Source organism: Heterocephalus glaber, unplaced genomic scaffold (genome assembly GCF_053883595.1).
Source record: "Heterocephalus glaber isolate CG9 unplaced genomic scaffold, H.glaber_assembly_v1.0 deba00001608, whole genome shotgun sequence".
In the NCBI taxonomy this organism is placed as follows: Eukaryota; Metazoa; Chordata; class Mammalia; order Rodentia; family Bathyergidae; genus Heterocephalus; species Heterocephalus glaber.
Genome location: NW_028258379.1, coordinates 14,844,387 through 14,867,020, shown reverse-complemented (window position 1 = coordinate 14,867,020; position 22,634 = coordinate 14,844,387). Strand labels below are relative to the sequence as shown.

Here is a 22,634-nt window from a genome sequence, read left to right as displayed (position 1 = left end):
ATCCCTGGCATATTTTTAATATTTTTTTTGGTGATTGTTAATTCTTGATGAGGGATGATTTAGTGTAGGGACACCATAAAATATGAGACCGTACTTTTAAAAAAGTTCCTGCTTTATTGTAATTGGAGGGAGGGGAGCGGATTTTCTTTTTTTTTTTTTTTTTGGTACGGGGATTGAACTTAGGACCTTGCGTTTGCAAGGCAGGCAGCGGAACCACTGAGCTAAATCCTCGGCCCACTTCATTGTAATTTTGATGAAATCTCAAATTCTTAGTCTATGATTAAAGTAGTAGATATTCTGTGCATTCTTTAATGGAGATGGGAAGGGGAGAGGTGCTTTTGATTGTGTTGGATGGAAGCAGAAATTAAAGATCACCATCCTCTTCCCCCACACACTGAGGATTGAACTCAGAGCCTTATGCTGGGTGCCTACATCCTCAGCCTTTTTTTTTTTTTTTTACCTTTTTAAAATTTTGAAACAGAGTATTGCTCAGTTGCCCAGACTGGCCTTGAAATTGTAATCCTCTTCAGCCTCCTAAGTGCCCAGGCAAGTAATTGCTTTTGAGTGAGGAAAAGAAATGATTTTAGTCTTTCTCAGCAGTCAAGAGGTTATTTTATGTTTTTCTACAGTCTTGAAAAGACTCCATCAAGGCGTTGGTCCCACAGTTTGAACACATATTTGGGCTTGGACTTTATTCACTAATTGGTCTAACTTACTACTGTTTTGTTTTGTTTTTTTACTTCTGTGATTTAAGTTGATTACAAAATTTTTAATAAAATATTATGGATAATGAGAGGTGCCTTAAAGAACATCTTGTGTTTCAGTATTAGAAAGTCATTGCTCCCTAATGGTCTGGTGGTTAGGAATCAGTGCTCTCTCAATGTTAGAAAGTTATAGGTGGCTTCACTTTTGTGGTCATCTGGGTAAACAAAATTAATTTAGAGATATTTTCTCCACTTTTAAGTTAGGTTTTTACATTTATCTGTATGACTCATTACAAAGCTTGGTTGCTGTTAATTATTTTTCAATTAACTTGACTGCCTCTTAAATGTGGTAGCATGGTGTATGGCACATTCTAACTCTTGATATTTAATTGATTTTTAAGAACACCTTCAGTAGATTATTGTCACCTGTTCATGCACAAACCATTTATTGAAAGCCCTTTCTGCCCTAGGCAGTGTGTTACTTACTCTTGAAGACCTCAGTCCTAACCACAGAGAAAAACTTATGAACAGTTAAAATTATGGCAGGTGGTTGAATAGAGATTTGTGAATTGTAATATTTTAAAGAAATTACTCCATCTGCTCATCTTCCTGAAAGTGGTTCAGGTGAGGGCACTTTTGTACAGTATTAATGGAATCAACATACTCTGTCAGAGATTCTATTTTATGATCGTAATGAATTCTAATATATCATTTTACCTTTTAAATGGCTGTAGCCATTAACTAGCTTAGGTTTAAATTTAGTTATTTGTTTTCTTTTTCTTGAAGTTTTCATGCATTTTTAGCCTTCACTGATATTTTGTACAGTAGTTTTCAAACCTTTGAGATTGTTTTACTTTATTGTAAATATATGTTTGTACCTACTTGCATTCTTCATGCTGAAGCATTTCAGTGCAGTTTGCTTGTGTTGGGATTCTAATAATCAACATCTATTAATTGTATTTTCTATTTATCATACCCTTTGGCCAGAGATCAGGTAAAGGAAATATACAAAAAGTACATTTTCTAGTACAGTAGTATTAACTATTAATAATACAGGTCCCTTCACTTTATCCAGAGATCCAGCTTATGTTATTTTAACCTCTTGTCCACTTGGGAAGTTCACATCCAAGAGTACTTCCTAGGCCGGGGATTTAGCTCAGTGGTTCCGCTGCCTGCCTTGCAAGCGCAAGGTCCTGAGTTCGATCCCCGGTACCAAAACAACAAAAAAAGAGTACTTCCTGGTGTATATGGTCAAGCTGTTAAGAGAAAACAGCTAAAAACCCCCTAGTGCAATCTAGTTTTTCATGTCCTGATGAAGAAGGAATCCCAGCAAGGATGTGTAAATGGATTATAGAAAGGAACTGAAAAAGATTTTTAAAAAGTTTTAGCCTAGCATTATTTGAGTTGGGGAAGTGATTAGGGAGACATGTTCAGAATCCTGAGGGGGAGTGAGAATGTGAAGAAAAATTTTTATTGTGGAATAATTTTAAACTTATGGAAAATTGGAAAGATAGTACAGAGTGTTCTTGGATAATTTTCATCCAGCTTCTCCTAATGTTAACTTCTTACATAACCATGGCACATCTGTCCTGTCTAAGAAATTAACATTGGTATGATACTATAAACTACAGACTTTTTAAAATTTCAACAGTTTTTCACTTGTTCTTTTTCTGTCTCAGAATCCAGTCCAGAATACCACATTGCAGTTAGACCATGTGTAATTTTGATAAATAGGTTGAGGTTTCCAATAAGTGCTTTTTCTGTGCTTTATCTGTGGTCCAGCAATCCCTTCTGACTAGCACTGTAGAGTAAAAGTCATTGGCCATGAACATAACTAATACTACATAGGGAGTGTTTTGTATTTCTTAATTTCCAAAGAACTGGTGAAGTCTGTGAAAAGACTGGCTTTACTCCTGGGAAGGTGATGCAAAGTTTTCTGAGAAGCTAAGAACTAATGCTGATTAAACTACCCATCCTGGGCTTTGGTAACACCTTGGGCTCATGTCATAGATTTTATTACATGGAACTATAGTTATATTTACCTGTTTGCTTTGCTAAACTGTATGTGTTTTAAGGAGTTGAGAGTTACATTCTTCATTTTGGAATCCTCAGGGTCCAACATATTGCTTGGCATATAGTGGGTTCTTAATACACATTTGAAGAAATTAATAAATCCTTATTCAGTAACATTAGATTAACCAAAATTTTGTTTTGAGTTTATTATTCCACAATTGAGTTTCTCCTTCATATCAAGCCATATTAAGTTGCCATTTCTTCCTATACATGCATACTCATGTTAAACTTTAATTTATAAATTAGGCACACTAAGAGGGTAATAACAATTATAATACAATAAAGCAAGTAAAACAATACACTGTAATAATATTGCCAGCACTATTACTCTTGTACTTTGGGACCATTGTTAAGTGAATCAGGGGTTACATTAACACAGGCATTGTGATTCCGCAGCAGTTGAGCTGATAAACAACATGGCTACGAAGTGACTAATGTGTAGGTAGCGTATTCAGCAAGGCTGCCTTAGACAAAGGGGCGACTCAGAGCCCGGGCAAGATGGAGCAGGCTGGGGTGAGATTTCATCATGCTCCTAGAATGGCATATACTTTTGTAGCAGTTCTCACACACTGGGTTTTAGTTTCCTTCTCCACGCTGCTCATGGCCTGGAAGTAGATGTTGTACCCCTTCCGGGGCACCAAGGGCGGGTTCCAGAAGCCTTGGTAGGTCCTGTTGTCACCCACTGTGAAGGGGGCAAGTTCGGGGAGATTCCCGGGGGGCAGCTCAGCGGCAAAGTAATAGAGGGAACCCCCGCTCGCGGCGCTCTGGTAGGTGACCGGGACCTGGTAGCACTCCATGGCCCCGGCTTCCCGCTTGGTCCTGTGTGGATGCAGCTCCTCCACCACAACCTGATATGCACTTTCATTAAGTTGCCATTTCTGTGTAATTGAGTTTTTCCTTCTTGGAATTTCCGCCCCCCCCCCCCAGTACTGGAGATTGAACCCAGGGACACTCTACCAACTAGTTATGTCCCCATTTTCCACCCACCCTCCAGATGGGGTCTCCTTGAGTGGCCCATGTGGCACTTGAACTTGCTATTCTCCTGCCTGACACTCCCTCAGTGCTGAGATTACAGCCATGCAGCACTATGCCTGACTCTTCTTGGAATCTTAGAGAACCATAAAATATTCATTTGTTCTTCCTTTCAGTTATATAAATGATTTATTTTCCTTAAAAATAAGAATAGAAAGTAATGGATCATAATAAAGGCAGAAATTTTGTTAGTTTTTAAGTGTATATATGAGAATTCCAGTTCTCCCCTCTAGGTTGCACATCTGGCTGTTTGCCTAACATTTCATGCACAGCTAATGAAAATAACAACTTCCTAGACTTATTGAGGGAGACGGCTTGTCAGATTCAGAGAATTAGTTTTAAAATCTTCTTGTTATAGCCAAGATTCAGTGGCCCAGGGTCACCTAAGCTTAAAAGCTGCCATGGGATAGGAACACAGGGGCCTCTTTCAATTGTGTGGATCAACACAGTAGAGTCTGTTCTGTATTTAAAAAAAAAAAAAAAAAAAAAGGATAAGAGGAAGTAGCATATTGAAGCTAATATCTTACCTTTTAAAAAATACCCAGACAAGGGCTGGGAGTATATCTCTTGCCTAAAAATACCTAAACAAAATTAAATATGTTAATTTGTTGATTTAGATACCACATTGTTACCTCCAGAAAGATTGGAAATCCTTCATTTTTCTGAAATGTGGCTCCATAGAGACTCAGAGCACATGCATTTGCTAGAATATTAATAAAGGAGACCAAGAGAAATAGAAATTGTAGTAGGTAGAATGGACAAAATAGTGAGTTAAAACTTAATGTCTTTACTGGCAGTTGCTATCTGTCCTGCTTTATGAAATAGTTTGTTTCTGGTTACCTTAGACCCAATCACCCGTCTGAATATAACATCAGAAAAAGTAGAATGAAATTTGAATTTAAAAAGTAAATTTGTGGAGTCACGCGGAAGACGCCGAATCACCCCGCTGCAGATAGGCAAGTCTGCCCACACCCTACCGAGGTCCCCAGTCCCACGGAACACGCCGAATCAGCCCGCTGCAGACAGGCAGGTCTGTGCATGCCCCACCGAGGTCCTGAATCACACGGAAGACACCGAATCACCCCACTGCAGACAGGCAGCCACCTGATTCCACATTACAAAGGCGCAGAGGACACCAGACCACCAGACCAAGGTACCGAGTCCCACTGTTCCCAGCCCAGAGGTAGGGGCTTCTGAGCCGTCATCCCACTGCTCCTGGTCCAGAGGAAGGGGCTTCCCGGTCACCATCCCTCCTGCTGCTCCCAGCCCAGAGAAAAGGGCTTTTGGGCCACCTTCTGTCTCACTGCTCCTTGCCCAGAGGAAGGGGCTTCCGGGCCACCATCCCTCCCACCGCTCCTGGCCCAGAGGGAGAGGCCTCTGAGCAACCATCCCACTGCTCCTGGTCCAGAGGAAGGGGTTTCCCGGCCGCCATCCCTCTGGCTGCTCCCGGCCCCTGTCCCACCTCACCCAGCTCAGAGGAGGTAATCCGTGCAGGCGCTAACAGCCCCCTGCCCCAGTCGAAATGAGAAAACACGTAAATAAGTCTCAAAACCAGACTTCCAGATCACCTACAGCAACCCCAAAGGGAAATGAGATGGAACACTCTGATACTCAACCACCTGGACCCACTGAACTGGCAACAAAAGGGGATCTGGAAAAAATGAAATCAGAAATAATTTCTCAGATAACAGGAGAAATTGTGCCCTTAGTGCAGGACATGATTAATAAATCTAGAGAGAAGCTGAGGAACATGATGGAATCCCAACATAAACAAATGGAATCCATAAAACAGATGCAAATAGATTTCCAGGACATGAAAAACTCCATTGAAAGTCTACACAGCAGAATGAGCCAATGTGAGGACAGAATTTCAGATATAGAAGCTAAGATTGCAATTAGTGACCAGGAAAAGAAAAATTGCTTCAGAATTATAAGGGAACATGAGAAATCAATCCAGCAGCTGCTAGATGATGCAAAAAAGAATAACATAAGACTGATTGGGCTCAATGAAGAAACAGGAGAGAGTGCAGATGACGTAAAAAATCTCTTCACAGAAATAATGGCAGAAAACTTCCCAAGCAGGGGAAAAGAACTTGACATACAGATAAGTGAGGCATATAGGACTCCAAATAGCCTTAATCAAAAAAAATCTACACATAGGCATATAATTGTTAAGATTCCAGAAACTCAACAGAAGAACAAAGTTCTCCAGGCAGTCAGAGAAAAGAAACAAATCACATACAAAGGAAAGCCCATCAGAATCACAGCAGACTTCTCAACACAAACCATCAAGGCAAGAAGAGCTTGGAGTGACATATTCCAAGCCCTAAAAGAAAACAACCTCCAACCCAGATTGATGTACCCTGCAAAACTATCTTTCAAAATGGATGGAGAAATAAGATACTTTCATGACAAAGAGCACCTTAGGAACTTTGTGAATACCAAACCAGCACTCCAAAGAATTTTACACAATAGCCTAGGAACAGACATTGAGGATCACAACCCCAGGAAGCAAAGCAGAATGAACCCATCTGGCATGACAAGAAATTAAATGGAAAGGGGGAGAACTCAACAAAAAGAAAAAGTCATGGCAATGACAAGTCAATATGTTTCAGTTATAACCGTCAACGTTAATGGTCTCAATTCACCAATCAAAAGAAATAAACTGGCAGAATGGGTCAAGAAGCAAAATCCAACAATATGCTGCATACAAGAAACACACTTAATTCAAAAGGAAACTCATGGACTGAAAGTTAAAGGGTGGAAAACAATACTGCATGCGACAGGAACCCGAAAAAAAGCAGGAGTAGCTATCCTCTTGGCAGATCAAGTAGATTTCAAACCAACACTGATTAAGAGAGACGAAGAAGGACACTACATCCTTGTAAAGGGAACAATCCAACAGGAAGAGATGACAATCATAAATATCTATGCACCAAACACTAGTGCACCCAACTATGTAAAACAAATACAGACATGAAAAGTCATATATGCACTAATACAATTGTAGTGGGGGACCTCAACACCCCACTGTCACAAATAGATAGATCAACTAGACTAAAAATAAGTAATGAAATACTAGAACTCAATCAAACTCTTGAACAAATGAGCTTAACAGATGTTTACAGTCTTCCACCCCACAAAATCAGAATACACATTCTTCTCAGCTGCACATGGGTCATTCTCCAAAATAGACTACATACTCACACATAGAACATGTTTAAGTAAGTGCAGAGGAATTGAAGTTATCCCCTGTATATTATCAGACCATAGTGCGATGAAATTGGAGATCCATAGCAAAAGAAACTCAAAAAAATTCATAAACACATGGAAATTGAACAACACACTTCTGAATAACCCATGGGTCACAGAGGAAATTGAAATCAGACAGTTCCTTCAATTAAATGACAATGACAATACAACATATCGGAATCTATGGGACACAATGAAAGCAGTCTTACGAGGGAAATTCATAGCAGTGAATACGCATATTAGGAAAACAGAACGAGCCCAATTAAACAACCTGATGCTGAACCTCAGGCTTTTAGAAAAAGAAGAGCTGGACAACCCCAAAGCTCATACAAGGGAGGAAATTATAAAGATCAGAGGAGAAATCAATGCAATGGAGACTAAGAGAACGATACAAAAAATCAATGAAGCCAAGAGTTGGTTCTTCGAAAGAATCAACAAAATTGACAAACCTTTAGTCAGCCTTGTCAGAAAAAGGAAAGAAAAGGCCCAAATCCATGCAATTAGGAATGAAAAGGGTGAAATTACAACAGACCCAGCAGAAATCCAGATGATCATCAATACCTACTTCCAGAACCTATACGCCAATAAGATGGACAACACAGAAATGGACAGATTCCTAGATACACATGAATTACCAAAGTTGAATGAAGAAGACCTAAAAATTCTGAACAACCCAATATCAACCAATGAAATTGAAAATGTAATTAAAAACTTATCAACTAAGAAAAGCCCAGGCCCTGATGGCTTCACTGCTGAATTCTACAAGACATTTAGAGAGGAGCTGTTGCCACTACTGTTTGAACTCTTCAATGAAATTGAAAGGGAAGCAATACTCCCAAATTCATTCCTGGAAGCAAGCATCACCTTGATCCCCAAAGCAGAGAAAGACCCAACCGAAAAAGAGAACTATAGGCCAATCTCACTAATGAACATAGATGCAAAAATCCTTAATAAGATACTGGCAAACAGAATGCAGAAGATCATGAAGAAGATCATACACCTTGATCAAGTGGGATTCATCCCAGGGATGCAGGGATGGTTCAGTAAATGAAAATCAATCAGTGTAATACACTATATCAGTAGAGCCAAGGACAAAAACCAAATGATTATCTCCATAGATGCAGAAAAAGCATTTGACAAAATCCGACATGCATTTATGATAAAAACCCTACAAAAAATTGGAATAGATGGTCTCTACCTCAAACTGATAGAAGCCATCTATGAAAAACCAACAGCCAGTATCATACTAAATGGTCAAAAACTGAAATCCTTCACACTCAAATCAGGAACAAGACAACGATGTCCACTATCACCACTCTTGTTCAATATAGTTCTGGAAACATTAGCCATGGCAATTAGACAAGAGAAAGAAAAGGAATAAAGATAGGTAATGAAGAAGTCAAATTGTCATTATTTGCAGATGACATGATACTGTATATAGAAGACCCCAAGAACTCCACCAAAAATCTTCTAGACTTAATAACCAAATTCAGTTAAGTAGCTGGTTACAAGGTCAACACACAAAAATCAATAGCTTTCCTCTACACCAGTGACAGACTCACTGAGAGAGAAATAGGACAAATAATTCCTTTCACAATAGCATCCAAAAAACTGAAATACCTAGGAGTCAACCTAACAAAAGAAATCAAAGACCTCTTCTCTGAAAACTATAGCACTCTGAAAAGAGAGATTGAAGATGATATCAGAAAATGGACAGACATCCCCTGCTCCTGGGTAGGAAGGATTAATATAGTGAAAATGGCCATACTTCCAGAACTGCAATATAGATTTGATGCAAGTCCAATTGAGATCTCAGCAGCATACTTCATAGAGCTTGAGAAAACAGTCCAAAAATTCATTTGGAACAAGAAGAGACCCAGAATAGCAAAAGCAATTCTAGGTAACAGAGACATGGCAGGGGGTATCACAATCCCCAACCTGCAACTGTACTACAAAGCTACTGTGATAAAAACAGCATGGTACTGGCAAAGAAACAGACTTGAGGACCAATGGAGCAGATTAGAAAATGCAGAAACAATGCCAGACACACTCAGCCATCTCATCTTCGATAAAGGAGCCAAACACCCTCACTGGAGGAAAGATAGCCTCTTTAAGAAATGGTGCTGGAAAAATTGGGCTTCAGCTTGCCAAAGATTAAAACTAGACCTGTATCTCTCACCATGCACTAAACTAAAATCAAAATGGATTAAAGATCTAAATATTAAAATAGAAACTCTGAACCAGTTGGAACAGAGGTTAGGTAGAACCCTTGAAGACATCGGTGTAGGAAAAGATTTTATGAACAAAACCTCAGTTGCCTGTGAACTAGCACAAACAATCAACAAGTGGGATCTCTTATTAAAAGGCTTCTGCACAGCAAGAGGAACCACCAGCAGTGTGAAGAGACAACCCACCATGTGGGAAAAAATCTTCACCTGCTCTTCCTCAGACAAAGGTCTACTATCTCGAATCTATAAAGACCTTAAAAAGATCAGACCTCCCAAATTTAAAGACCCTATCCAAAAATGGGCATCTGAAATGAACAGACATTTCTCAAAGAAGTAGAGATAGCAAATAAATACATGAAAAAATGTTCAACATCACTGGTCATTCGAGAGATGCAAATGAAAACAATGCTGAGATTCCGCTTCACTCCAGAAAGAATGGCTGCTATCATGAAGTCAACCAATAACAAATGCTGGTGGGGCTGTGGGGAAAGAGGAACCCTGCTCCACTGCTTGTGGGAGTGTAGACTGGTGCACCCACTGTGGAAATCAGTATGGAGATACCTCAAAGAACTAGGACTGGAAGTCCCATTTGACCCTGCTATTCCACTGCTGGGGATCTTCCCCAAAGAATTAAAAGAATCATACCACAGTGATATATGTGCGCCCATGTTCACAGCAGCACAGTTTGTAATAGCTAAAACTTGGAAACAGCCCAAATGCCCGTCAACTGGAGACTGGATAAAGAAAATGTGGTTTTTTAATAAAATGGAGTACTACTCAGCCATAAAAAATGAGAAATTAGAGACATTTATAGCTAAGTGGATGCACATTGAGGGAATACTCTTAAGTGAAATAAATAGGACACACATGAATAAATACCGAATAGTTTCTCTCATGTGAGAAACTGAAAGTGTAAATAAGGACTAAATGTATAATAGGTCATGTGAAATAGGAAGAAAAGGGGCAAAGGGGAAGGAAGTGGGAGGGCTAGGGGAAAGGACAGAAGGGAATGGGATTAATATGAGAAAATGGAAAAATAGGAACAAAATCTTTGTAAATAGGGAGGAATGGAGGGGTTGAAGGGAGGGCTGGGCAAGGGTGAATAATAAGAACCAAGAGAGACTATGTAAAGGTGCAAATTTCCACTGATGAATGTCATTATATTGTATACCTAAAATGTACCATTGATTAGAATGAATAATCAATAATGCAAAATAGGAAGAAAAGGTCCAAAGGGGTAGGGGTAGGGGTAGTGGGAGGGGCAGGGGAAAGGAAAGAAGGGAAAGGAAAAATGATGAGAAATGGAAAAAATGGAAATAAAGTCTTTGTAAATAGGGAAGGGTGGAGGGGGTGAAGGGAGGGTTAGGAATGGGGAAAAAATAAGAACCAAGATGCATTATGTAAAGGTACAATTCCCAATGAGAAATGTAATTGTGTTTTATACCTACAATGTACCAATAAAAGAATTTAATAAAAAAAAAAGAAAATGAAAAGGCAAGTCACAGAAAATACTTGCCAAATGTACATCTAATGAAAGACATGTTTAGAAGATATAAAGAACTCTTACAGCTGAGTGGAAAGAAGACAAACAGCTCAATTTTTAAAATGGCAAAAATTTGGACAGACACTTTACCAAAGAAGTTATACGAATAGGTAATAAACACCTGAAAAGATGTTCAATATTGTTAGCTCTCAGTTAAATGAAAATTAAAACCACTCTGAGATACTACTTCACAACAATTAGAATAGGTAAAATTTAAAAGATTGATAATACCAAGTGTTGTGGACATAAAGCATCTGGAACTCTCATACATTGCTGGTAGAAATGCATAATGGTACAGCTGCTTTGGAAAACAATTTGACAGTTTCTTTTAAGTTAAAAATATGCTTACCATATGAACCAGCAGTCCCACTTCTGGGTATTTACCAAGAGAAATGAAAATATGTTCGTACAAAGACTTGTACATGAATGTTCATAGCAGCCTTATTCCCTGATAACCCCAAACTGAATGTAATCCAAATGTCTTTTATCTGGTAAATGGATAAACAAATTGCAGTATGTCAATTTAATGGACTGCTACCCAGCAATAAAGAGAAATGGACTACTCATACATATTAACAACATGTATAAATGTAAAAATTTATGCTAATGAAAAAAATTCCACACACCAAAGATTGCTTTTTGTGTGTGTGTGCAGTACTGGGGATTGAACTCAGGACCTTGCACTTGTGTGACAGGTGCGGTGCCACTGAGCTAAATCCCCAGCCCCAAGATTGTTTTTTTTTTTCTTTTTGGTACCAGGGATCGAACTCGGGTCCTTGCACTTGCGCAGCAGGTGGCGAAACCACTGAGCTAAATCCCCGGCCCTCCAAGATTGCTTTTTTATACAGTGGTACCTCAGTTCACAAACTTGATTCTTTCCGCAATTCTAGTTGCAAACTGAGTTGGATGAGAACCGAATCAAATTCAGTGGTTAGGTTCAACGTTGACCTTAGGAGGAAATTTGAAAGGATGCTGTCTTATTTGCTTTGTGCACACAGCCTGGCATACTGCCGATGCTCAAGAAATGTGAAATGAATGAGTGATGCAGAGGAACCCAAAGATACTGGTTGTCAGTGAATTAGAGGATAAAATGCATCATATGGTTTTAGCAAATGATTTTAGCCAAAAAGAAAGTAAATATAGATATCTAGAGCTAGGGAAGTAGCAGCAAAATATCATTTAAAATATGAGTTATAGCCTGGTGTGGTAGTACATACCTGTAATCCCAGCACTCAGGAGGCTGAGGCAGGAGGAGTGCTGAGAGTTTAAGGCTAACTTGGGCTATATAGTGAGTTCAAGGCCAGCCTGAACTACACACCAAGACCCTGTCTCAAAAAAAAAAAAAAAAAAAAAGAATATGTAAGAGGGTAGAGGGCAGTAATGTAGACCAGAAGTTAAGGAAGTTTGAAATGAAAAATTACATTTTTCAAACTTTTTGGCTCAAGTATCTCTAGAGATAGAGAATGGCAGATGATAACCGCTTAGGGCTGGGAACCTCTTGGCCTTAAGTACAAAATGTCTATGAATATTTTGAACATGTCTGTGTTTAATCTTCAGAAATTTATGGAAAAACTGCATTTCATTTTATTATCTGTGTGTTTGTTTTAACATGAAAGTATTTTTTTCCTCCCTACTCACTTCATCCTCTAGTAAAATACTGTAGATGCTACCAGAACAGATGTCATTTACCCTCTTAACTTCTGGCACATGCTGGCATACACAAATCGGGAAGGCATAGAATAGGGTTAAAGTCTAATATGGCTGCACACCAGCTTTCTGGAATCGGGGATTGCTGAGGAATATTATGTCATGGAACCAAGGAGGGTGAGCTCCTTTTGTTCTGATGACCAGGCTGTTCCTGGAAGGCTGCAGTCAGTTGAAGGCACCTCATTACCAGAGGACTGGGGACCAGCTGGAGAGAGTTCACAGGAGACCCACAAGGATGATTAAGAGACTGGAGGGATTGACTGATGAGGAAAGAGTATATAAATGAAAACCTTATAACTTGGCTGAACCAAGACAGCAGAAATATACAACTACATAAATAGCTCAGGAATATAAACTTGATAGGGAAGGGTAGTACTTTATCATGGGATTTTGGAATGGGGAGAATAAACCAAGGGTGAAATAAAGCCATCATAATTGTAAACTAAGAATTCAAAGTATCTGATGGTACACTTAATTTTTTGGAACCTACTTAGTTAGACCTCTCTAACTTTATTAATTGAATTATTTGGTATTTTTAATTTTATGTTCTTGGACGCATGTTGAGTCCTCTACATAGAGACTGCTGGAAACTACATTAAGAAAGCAGATGCCTTTCTTATGTCCTGTCTTGTTTTGTGGAAATTGGTAGTGATAATGGAACTCCTGTGTGTTGCCACCAGCTCTGTGTGTACTGGAATTCCAAAGTGGACTTTCACATCAGTATTTTCTTTGGTTTTTTGAAAATAGCACTTGAAAATTAGAGACTGAGCCATTAATATGTATCATAATTGTAGGAACCAAAATACAGTATTGGAACCTTGAGGTATAGTAAATGAAATTCTTCAGCACAAGAATATCTCAAAGAAGGAAGTGATTGACTCTGCCTGGCCTAGATAGAATCCTCAGAGAAGCCTGGCAGCTGGACCAGAAAGGGCAACAGTGCTTGAGTTAAGACTTGAAGCTCACTAGGGGCACTGAGCATTGGGTAAGCATGATAGTTCATGGTGGGCACAGTAAAGATTATGTTAGAAGTAGGAGTTACTTGACTTAATAATCAAGTAACTGATCACAAGATTGGAGATCAACTAAAATTATAATGAATAGAAATAAAAGTTCAGTATATTTTGTTATCTTAGTTTCTTTATACCATTTCTTCATTTGGAAAAAAAATAACTTGCTCAAAGTCTTTAAGGAGAATAGGTCCGTAAAAAGTATATAAACTTTTGCTTTTGGCGACAGCGGAACAGTAGAAATCCAGCCCTGGCAAGGATGTCGGATGTTGGAGTCTTACGTGTATTTTCAGCGCATTCTCCCCACCTCTAAGCCCCCCAATAAAGTCATTTGGCCCCCCTCAAAAAAAGTATATAAACTTTTTACATGTTCTTGCATCATTAAGCATTTGGAAAACACTAAGGTAGAATATAAAAAAGCACAAATTTTTTTTTTTTTCTGGTGCTGGGGATTGAACTCAGGATCTTATGCCTGCCAGGCAGGTGCCACACTGTTGAGCTACATCCCCTGCCCTATAAAAAGTATTTATACCTGCCCTGCAAGCGCAAGGACCCGAGTTTGATCCCCGGTACCAAAAAAATAAAAAAATAAAAAATAAAATAAAAAGTATTTATAATTCATTATACCAAGAGATAACCACTATTAACATTTTTATGCTTTTTTTCTTTGTCTTTGTGTGTATGGGGGGAGTGGTTCTGGGAATTGAACCCAGGGCCTCTGCACTGAGCTACATTCCTGACCCTTTTAAAAAAAATTTTATGTTTTATATTGAGACAGGGTTTTGCTAAATTGCTTAGGCTAGACTCCCAAACTTGGGATCATCCTGTTGTAGCCTCTCAGAGTGCTGAGATTTCAGCATGTGCCACCACACTGGCTTTTCAGTTTTCATATGTAATGTTATGTTTCTAAAATTGGGCATATGCTAAATAAACAACTTTGCTTCTGTTTTTTTCATTCATCATTTTATTTGTAAGCATTTCCCAGTGTGTTTGTTCTGTAAAAGTGTGATTTAAAAATCCTTATGTGACATTCTATCATAGGCATCTCTTATAGTTTATCTAACTGTTCTGTTGTTTGTGGATCCTTTAAACTGGTCCCATTTGCTAGTTGACTCAGGTTTTGGCTCATGTACTTGGCAAGTCTGTCACCGTGTATTAAAATACATGCATATAACTTATTTATTTTTAATTTTAAAAGTTTGCCGATTTACTTGATCTGCTGGCTTTCACTCATTCTGTTCTGTTCCTGGTAGCATTTCATATTTTCTTCCTTGCTTTTCCATAGCAGAGAGATAAGAAGTAGTCATTAAAAACCTGAACTTGGTCCAGACTGTCTGGTTTTAGCTCAGTTCTAATATTTTTTGTATATAGTCTTCAGAGTACCTTACGCTTTTTATGTCCTACTCTGCAAAGTAAGGATAATTGTTATCGCTGTTGGGATCATGAACCACAAAGCACTTAGAACAGTCCCAGCCTTGTGGTAAGATTGTGTCTTTCCATTTACTGATTTCACATTTGTTTTATGGTGGCTCTTTGTGTGTGCATTGCCATAAGCCCCCTTTCTTCTACATTTGGTTCATGAATATCTTTTGAGAGTTACAAACTGACTTGATAAGACTTGCTGACTTTATTTTGAAAGCCCACAGATTCCTCCCCTCTGCTTGTAGCAGCAGGTTTTACTGTCTTAAAGATAACATCAGCCTTGTTTAACCATATTTATTTTTTTTCTTTCTGGATCGAACTCAGGACCTTGCACTTGTGAGGCAGGTGCAGTGCCACTGAGCTAAATCCCGGCCCTCACCATATTTTATTTTTAAAATTAATTTTATTAATTTTTTAATAGCAAAACATTTATTGGTACATTTTAGGCATACATAATTTTAACACTCATCATAGGGAATTTGCACCTGAACATGATACATCCCACCTCTTTCTTCCGACACCCCCCCTTTACTTCCTATGTACATAAACCTTGTTTCCATTTTTTTCCATTGTCACTTTTTCCTTGTCCCTTCCCTTCTCCCTCCTTTTCTTCCCATTTCATAGTATCTGTTATACATTTTACTCCTTATTTCCACTTTGTTTCTCACACCAGAGAAACAACACAGTTTAACCATATTTTAGAAATGAATACATAGACTCAAAGGGAGCAGACTGCACAGACTGATAGACAGGATTTATTTATTTATTTATTTATTTATTTATTTATTTATTTATTTATTTATGGTCTTTTGAGACAGGGTGTCACTATATAATTCAGGCTGCCCTCTAACTCCCAGGCAATCCTCCTGCCTCAGCCTCCCAAGTGCTTGGATTACAGGTGTGTCCCACCACACTTGGCTTTGATAGATAGATTTTAAAGCTCTTTGGTGAACTATCTTTTTTTCTAGCTAAATATTATCTTAAGTCCTTTTCATGGCATGTGTGGCTCTCTGAAATCTGGCCATGCCTGAGCTTTTGTCTGATTTCCCTCCATGTGGTTCCTAGGCCCTGTGCTCCAGCCCCATTAAACTGAAACTGAAACTGGTCTCTAAAAAGCGCTGTCCCCTGGCTTGCATCTCCCTAAGGACTAGAGTCCGCTGAAGTGCTAGAGCTTCCTTCTGAGGAGTGAGATTGCCAGTGCACTCTTGTGGAGTTGGTGTGACCTCAGAGAAATAGTGGTCAGAGTTTGCCAAACTTGGTTTCTTTTAGTGTAGCAGAGTTCCCACTGCCTGTTGTACTTCCTTTTTGTTGTTTTCTAGGCAGTCCCTTTCAGGGATAAAATCCTATTGCTCTTACCCTTTTGTCTTTTTTTTTTTTTTTAAAGTACTGGGGATCGAACTCAGGACCTTGGGGTTGTGAGGCAGGTGGTGGTACCACTGAGCTAAATCCCTGGCCACCTTTTTGTCTTTTTAGAATAGGATGCTGGGACACCAGAAGAGATGATGCCTTCAGCAGTGAATCGTACCCTGCACTAGAGAAGTCCGGGAATGACGTGTTCCTGGGCTGGATTTCTTCACCCTGGAATTCATGCAGTTCATTTCAGAAACACTGACCCTCTGCTTACTGTGACACATCCTCAATAAAGGTCTGATGGACAGACCTTTTCTGGTGACTTTGTGGCTTTTTTCTTCATATGGAAGTTGGAAGACAAAGTCAAAGGGACCAAAAGTTACTGCTTTGGTGAATAACTTTGTTCTCAGAACATGGGCCCTCGTTTAAAGGTAAGATAATGGGCTGTGTTAAGAATCAGTTATTCGGGTGTAGAACATGGATCCATGGAATATACACAGTTCCTAAGCCTCTTCAGCAGGCAATAGCAGTTGAAACACAAGTTGCACTGTGTATGGTGATGCACACCTATAATCTTAGCACTTGGGAGGCAGAGGCAGGAAGATTGCCACAGGGTCGGCCTAAGCTACATATAGTAAGTTTAAGACCAGCCTGAACTACATAACAAGACCCTGTCTAGGAAAAAAAAAAGAAAAGAAATACAGGTTACAATGAGAGTTGATTTTGTCCTTGGCAGAATAAGTTTGAATATGAGGAAACCAATTCTACACTTTTGGGAAATGATTTTTTTCACAACTGATTTTCAATGTTGGGGCTAAATTTTATTTGATATTTAAATATAAACTTTGTACTCCAGCAAAGCAAAAGATTCTAGAATATGTACATTAGTCAATTTTTAGCATTCCCTTGTGACAGGTTATTTTCAAATATTTCCCCCTTTTGTAGATAATGTGAGCCAAAGTGCTGGTATTAAGCAATTTGCCCAATATCCTGTAGTGAGCAAGTGCTATTTCTGCACTAGATAACTGGTACTGCATTCCACTTTTCATTGTCATGCTTTATTTTTATTTCAAGAGATAACAAAAGAGCTGTAAAAGCTTATCTTTCTAATTTTAGCTTCACTGTAAAGATTCCTTACAATTAGATTGGATAATTTCTTTGCACTTTCTTTTATCTGTTTTCTTCAGTCCTTTCTCTTCCCTAGTACTTGGCTCCCCAATGACTTCATTCTTTTTCGTGAGTCAGTATAGTGGTGAGGTTAAGAGCTTTGGGCTTCAGAGTTAGAAATGGATTTGAGTCTCAGCTCTGTCACTTAACCATCTGGGAGATGTTTAGTAACTTTTCTAAGTCCAGCCCTTTTTTTTAATATGTAAAATGAGAATAATGCTTGTCTTGCCAAATTGTTTTGGTGACAGTTATACTTCTTAAACTAACGTGTAAAGTGCTTAAGGAAGTGTTTAGCCTATGGTAAGTGTTTGATAGAGGATAGAGAGTAATCTATTAGTGCTACTATTACTCTAGTGCGTTAGAGTATGACAATTTGCTAAGTTGTATAAGGGCAAGAACGTAAAAAGATAAACTTGAAAACAAAATACAGTACTCATATAAATAAATTGTATGAAATAATATGGTAGAGGCTTAATAGACTTCTGTATGCTTCTATTAGAATTTGGAGGAGTATAATTTTATGCAGCAGAAATTGAAAGGTGCTATAGAAACTTGTAGAAAAATAACCATGAGAACCCTTGTCCCCACTGATAGGCATGTTATACATACTTTTAAACTGAATTAAATTGCAGTTTTTGGTCTAAAGAACTTATGTGAATATACTAGTTCAAGTAAATATACTGCTAACTAAAAAAGTTTTTTAAAACTATATCTGAGGCTGGGAGTATAGCTCAATAGTAGAATGTTTGCCTAATGTGTGTGGCCCTGGCTTCAATCCCCAGCACCACAAAAATAATCAAAACTCCCAAACTATATTTGAAAGAAAAGTTCCATCTGGGAAATTCCTGATCCTTAGCATTCTGGACAAGAGTAAGAATATAACATGACCCTATCCACTCAACAGATACTTATATTTATTTCAGTTATGATATGCGGTTATATTTGATGTACTAGAGAGGGTTTTGTTTTTTTTTTTGTATGGGGATCGAACTCGGGACCTTATGCTTGTGAGGCAGGCAGCAGAACCACTGAGCTAAATCCCCAGCCCTGCTAGAGAGTTTTTAAGGCTAGTCTTTGCCTCTTGTTATTTACCACTCTGAAATGAAAAATAAACAAGACTAAAAGAATACAAATGTCTTAAGATTTAAAAAAAAAAAAAAGTTGAGTGGAACTCAGAGGAGGGAAAGAATTTCTAACTTGAGGATTAGGAAGATAGAATAGGATTTTCCCTAGACTTTAGGATCAGGAGATAGTCCATAGAGAGGGGAGTAGGATATTCTAGGCAAAAGAGTTGATTTCTGAAAAGGCATGAAGATGAGACATTTCAGGCCTTATATGTAAAAACTTAAAGGATTTGATTTAGGTAGATCATAGACTGAATATAAGGGATAATAATAGTTGTGGGAAATGAGAATACTGTTGAGTGAGGGTGACAGGAGAGCCAGGATAGAGAGAACCCTCAACACGATCAGTAAGGATAGAAAATGCTTACACAAGAGAGGTGAAATCTAAAATAAATTATTTGACGAAAATGGAGAGGTTGTGTGATGTATTCAGGAGGAACTAGAAAGAGGAAAAAATGTAGAAGAAAGGCAAATTCAGAATGTGACCCTGGGGAAAACTTAAGGTGGTTATATGCTGTTGAATTTTTGAGCTGTTGTAGAGCAGTGGGATTTTTGTAAAGGTCAGATCAGTGCAGGAAAAATTGATAGAGCTAACTCCTTAGATATAAAGAGCTTTTAAGAAAAGAGGAGAGTCCTTTGGAAAAAAAAAGCAGTAATTGCTATCCTAAGTTTTAAATCATGAAGAGAATTGGGGAAGAATGGTAGAATTACTGGAATAGGTCTAGGTGGTCTAGAAAATCAGCAGTAGTGATGATTTGATTGAGAAATAAGTGAAGGGAGTGGGGAAATGGCCAAGGACTCAATAAGGTAAAGCTCATTATTGCTAATTTTGTGAGGACTGGGACATGGGCTATTGTTTCTATGCCATTTCCCCAGTACCTGGCACATTAAGTAAGCACTTGGTATTTGTTGGATGAATGGCTATAGAATGAGATTTTAACTCCTTATAAAAGTTTTCAGACATCAAATTAGAATAGTATAAAGAACTCCCATGTAGGCTGAGATTTTAGATATAGTAAGAGAAGCCATCCGGGCCTTTTGTAATCCTCAGTGCATTTCTCTTTAACAAAAGTGTGGGGCAGGGGCCAGGGATTTAGTTTAGTGGCACCACGCCTGCCTTGCAAGTGCAAGGTCCTGAGTTCAATTCAAAAAAAAAAAGTGTGGACCATAAAGAGATAACCTATTTTCTTTTGGCTCTGAAGCAAAGGAATAGTGATATGAATACTTCATAGATGATAATTATAATTACTGAAACCTTGAGAACTCACTGTGTGCCAGGCACAGTTCTAGGCTGTTAATGTGTTAGCTTATCGAATCACCTCACCCATGTGAGTTATATACAAGTGTTATCCCCACTTGACGGACAGGGAAACTGGCACTTTATAGAGAAATTGAAGTACTTATCCAAAGTCACATTGTGAATGGCAGAGTATGGGTGTGAATCCAAGTAATCTAACCCTAGAGCAGTGATGGCGAACCTTTTAGAGCCCAAAAGCCCAAACTGCAACCCAAAAGCCATTTATGTATCACAAAATGTCAATACTACAATTAAACCTGAATACTGACAAGCCATTCAAAAGCTTAGACAAAGTTTCTGCTAATGAGTTGCTATTCCTTTCTAAGCATGTGCATAGCCCTTCTGTGCTGTTATCTGATGCTCAGTTGCTGGGGCGATGGCTAGGGAGACTTGGCTCATGTGTGGACAGAGAAGGCACAAGATGTTTGCCATAGATTTGCCACCACTGCCCTAGAGTCTTTGCCCTCATTCTCTGTATCATACTATTTGTGTTATATTTTTTATTTTAAAGCCTTGATTGCTATGGGGAGTTACATCGAAGTTATATCATACTAAAAGAAATGGTACCACAGAAATTATTAAATCTTAATTCTTTTTACAGCAATGAAAGTTCCAAAGCCTAGATAAGTCACACAGTTGCATCCTGGAACTAGTCCCCAGGCTTCTGCCTTAACTCTTGTCAGCTGCCTCTCATAAGAAAGGTTCTTAAAGTTATCAGCGATCATAGGTGGGGATTTTTCCAGCCCTTGGGACTTAAGGCATAAATTTGGCATTGTTCTAATTCCTCCATGGAGCAAAAGGGTTTTGACCACAAGTCTGAACCATTGGTCACGTATATTTCATTTTCTGCTGAATGTCTTAACTTTCCTGAGGACCACAAGTTTCATGTCTAGTTCACATTGGAAGAGTAGAAGCTGTCCAGCTGAGGAAGTACCTAAGATAGTTAAACTGCCAGGTTTGGTCCCAGTGAGTCATATAGCACATCCTGTAAGGTACAGACATATGCTTTTTGAGAGATGGCAGCAGCTTTTTAATATAGTGTCCCAGGAGATAAGATACTTATTTGGGAAGGCAAGGAGGCTCAGTAGTTTTGATCCCAAAATTTGTGTCTGTATATTTTCTATAATAGACTCTTTTGGGAGCCACTCAATTCATGTGTGTTGAGAATTCTAATGTTCCTTTCTAGTAGGACTTTAGATACTGCCTAAATAATCATTTCCATGAAACCTGAGTTGGTCATTCCTGAAATACCTATTCTCTGTGGGTTCCAATGGGTATATTATTATCAAAGGAAGTGAGGGGCCATTTTCTGTCTCAGGTTTTTTGAGCAGTCATATATAAAAATAAATACTATTTTTTTTAAAAAAAGTTCTTTTGGTCCCTCCCAGATCTAATCCTAGAAATTGTCTCTAAGTAATATTCTGGTGCTGACAGAGGTGCTGAGCATTGATAACCTTCATATAATATTTTCTTGAAAAAAGTTCAGTGCAGTGTAGTGGAGAGCATATACAGCCTATAACATCATTCTCAGTGATGAGATATGAAGGTCAGCAGTACATTATCTTTGATGGTTCAAATAACCAGTGAATAACAAAGATTGTTCAGGAAGCAAGTTTAAACAAGAGTGAAAGTTTTCCCGGGCCGGGGATTTAGCTCAGTGGTTCCGCTGCCTGCCTTGCAAGCGGAAGATTATGAGTTCGATCCCTGGTACCAAAAAAAAAAAAAAAAAAAAAGGGTGAAAGTTTTTCCTCAAACTCCAACCCTGTGGCAGGTATCACTTGGAATGAGAACCACCATCTCTACCGTTTATTTCTCTCCTTGACCTTTCTGCTGTGTGTATTCTCAAGAGGGCTTGTTAGTGTGTCTGGTTGTTCACGATATAAACGACTTCTTTTACATCCCCACTGCTCATTATTACCGTGACTCAGAGTTCATTTTAATTACATTTTGCCAACATGACGATAATAATACTTTTTAAAATGTGCATTTCATATAACTGTTCCTATTTAGCTGAATTGCTTCCAGAAGGCAAATACTGTCAAAGGGAAAGGTGATTCTATTATCCTCTTTGCTATTGTTATCTACTTTGCATGGGAGAGGGAAATTATCTTGGGACCCTAGGATCTAAGAAGATGAAAGCTGGATTATTGCATTTTGTAATTAGCAAGAAAGCACGTGGCTGGTTGTGGTATTCCTAGGGTGGTTGATAGACTGGAAGGAAGTCTTTAGGGGGAATGATGCAGTCTCTCCTTATTTCTCTGAAATATGTCTTAGGGGAATTGTCAAGCTAGAGATAGAAGACAGGAATAGTAAAGCTTTAGCCTGAAGATGTTTGGCTTAAGCCATGTGCTTTACTTTGTCTCATTCTGATACTGCTTTAAGGAATAAGTTGCAGGAAAAAAATTAAACGAGTTTTCTTTTGCAGCTGCAGCTGTGATCCTCGGCTGTCTGTTGGCATTGAAGGGACCTGATGTTTTACGTTATTGGTATGTTACAGAAAAAGCTCTCTGTTATCTTTTTGTAATGGTTTGCCTAGTTTCTTTTTTTTGTCCCTGCCTATCCTTCCCCCTTGAAAATAAAGTGAGAAATATTTCCACTTGTGCCAGAATGTACCTTCACAGAGTTGGCAGAGGAATTCATTCATTTGGGAAATATTTATTGAGTAAATACTCTCTGTGCCAGACACTGTTTACAGTGGAGTGAAAGTTGAATAAGGCAAAAAATT

General features: G+C 38.6%; 1 protein-coding gene across 4 annotated transcripts in view; it reads left to right on the top strand.

The window, feature by feature from the left end:
* Positions 1 to 22,634, top strand: part of Arel1 (apoptosis resistant E3 ubiquitin protein ligase 1) — a 49,704-nt gene that overhangs the window by 2,981 nt on the left and 24,089 nt on the right. For 3 of the 4 annotated variants that reach the window (XM_004837197.3, XM_004837195.3, XM_021246442.1), the window contains exons 2-3: positions 16,445 to 16,752; positions 22,335 to 22,395. In XM_004837197.3, coding sequence (XP_004837254.1) covers positions 22,380 to 22,395 — 16 coding nt within the window. In that variant the 5' untranslated portion in view covers positions 16,445 to 16,752; positions 22,335 to 22,379. Of the gene's footprint in view, positions 1 to 16,444; positions 16,753 to 22,334; positions 22,396 to 22,634 lie in introns of those variants that run through there. The other variant, XM_021246432.2, reaches the window with a different exon arrangement.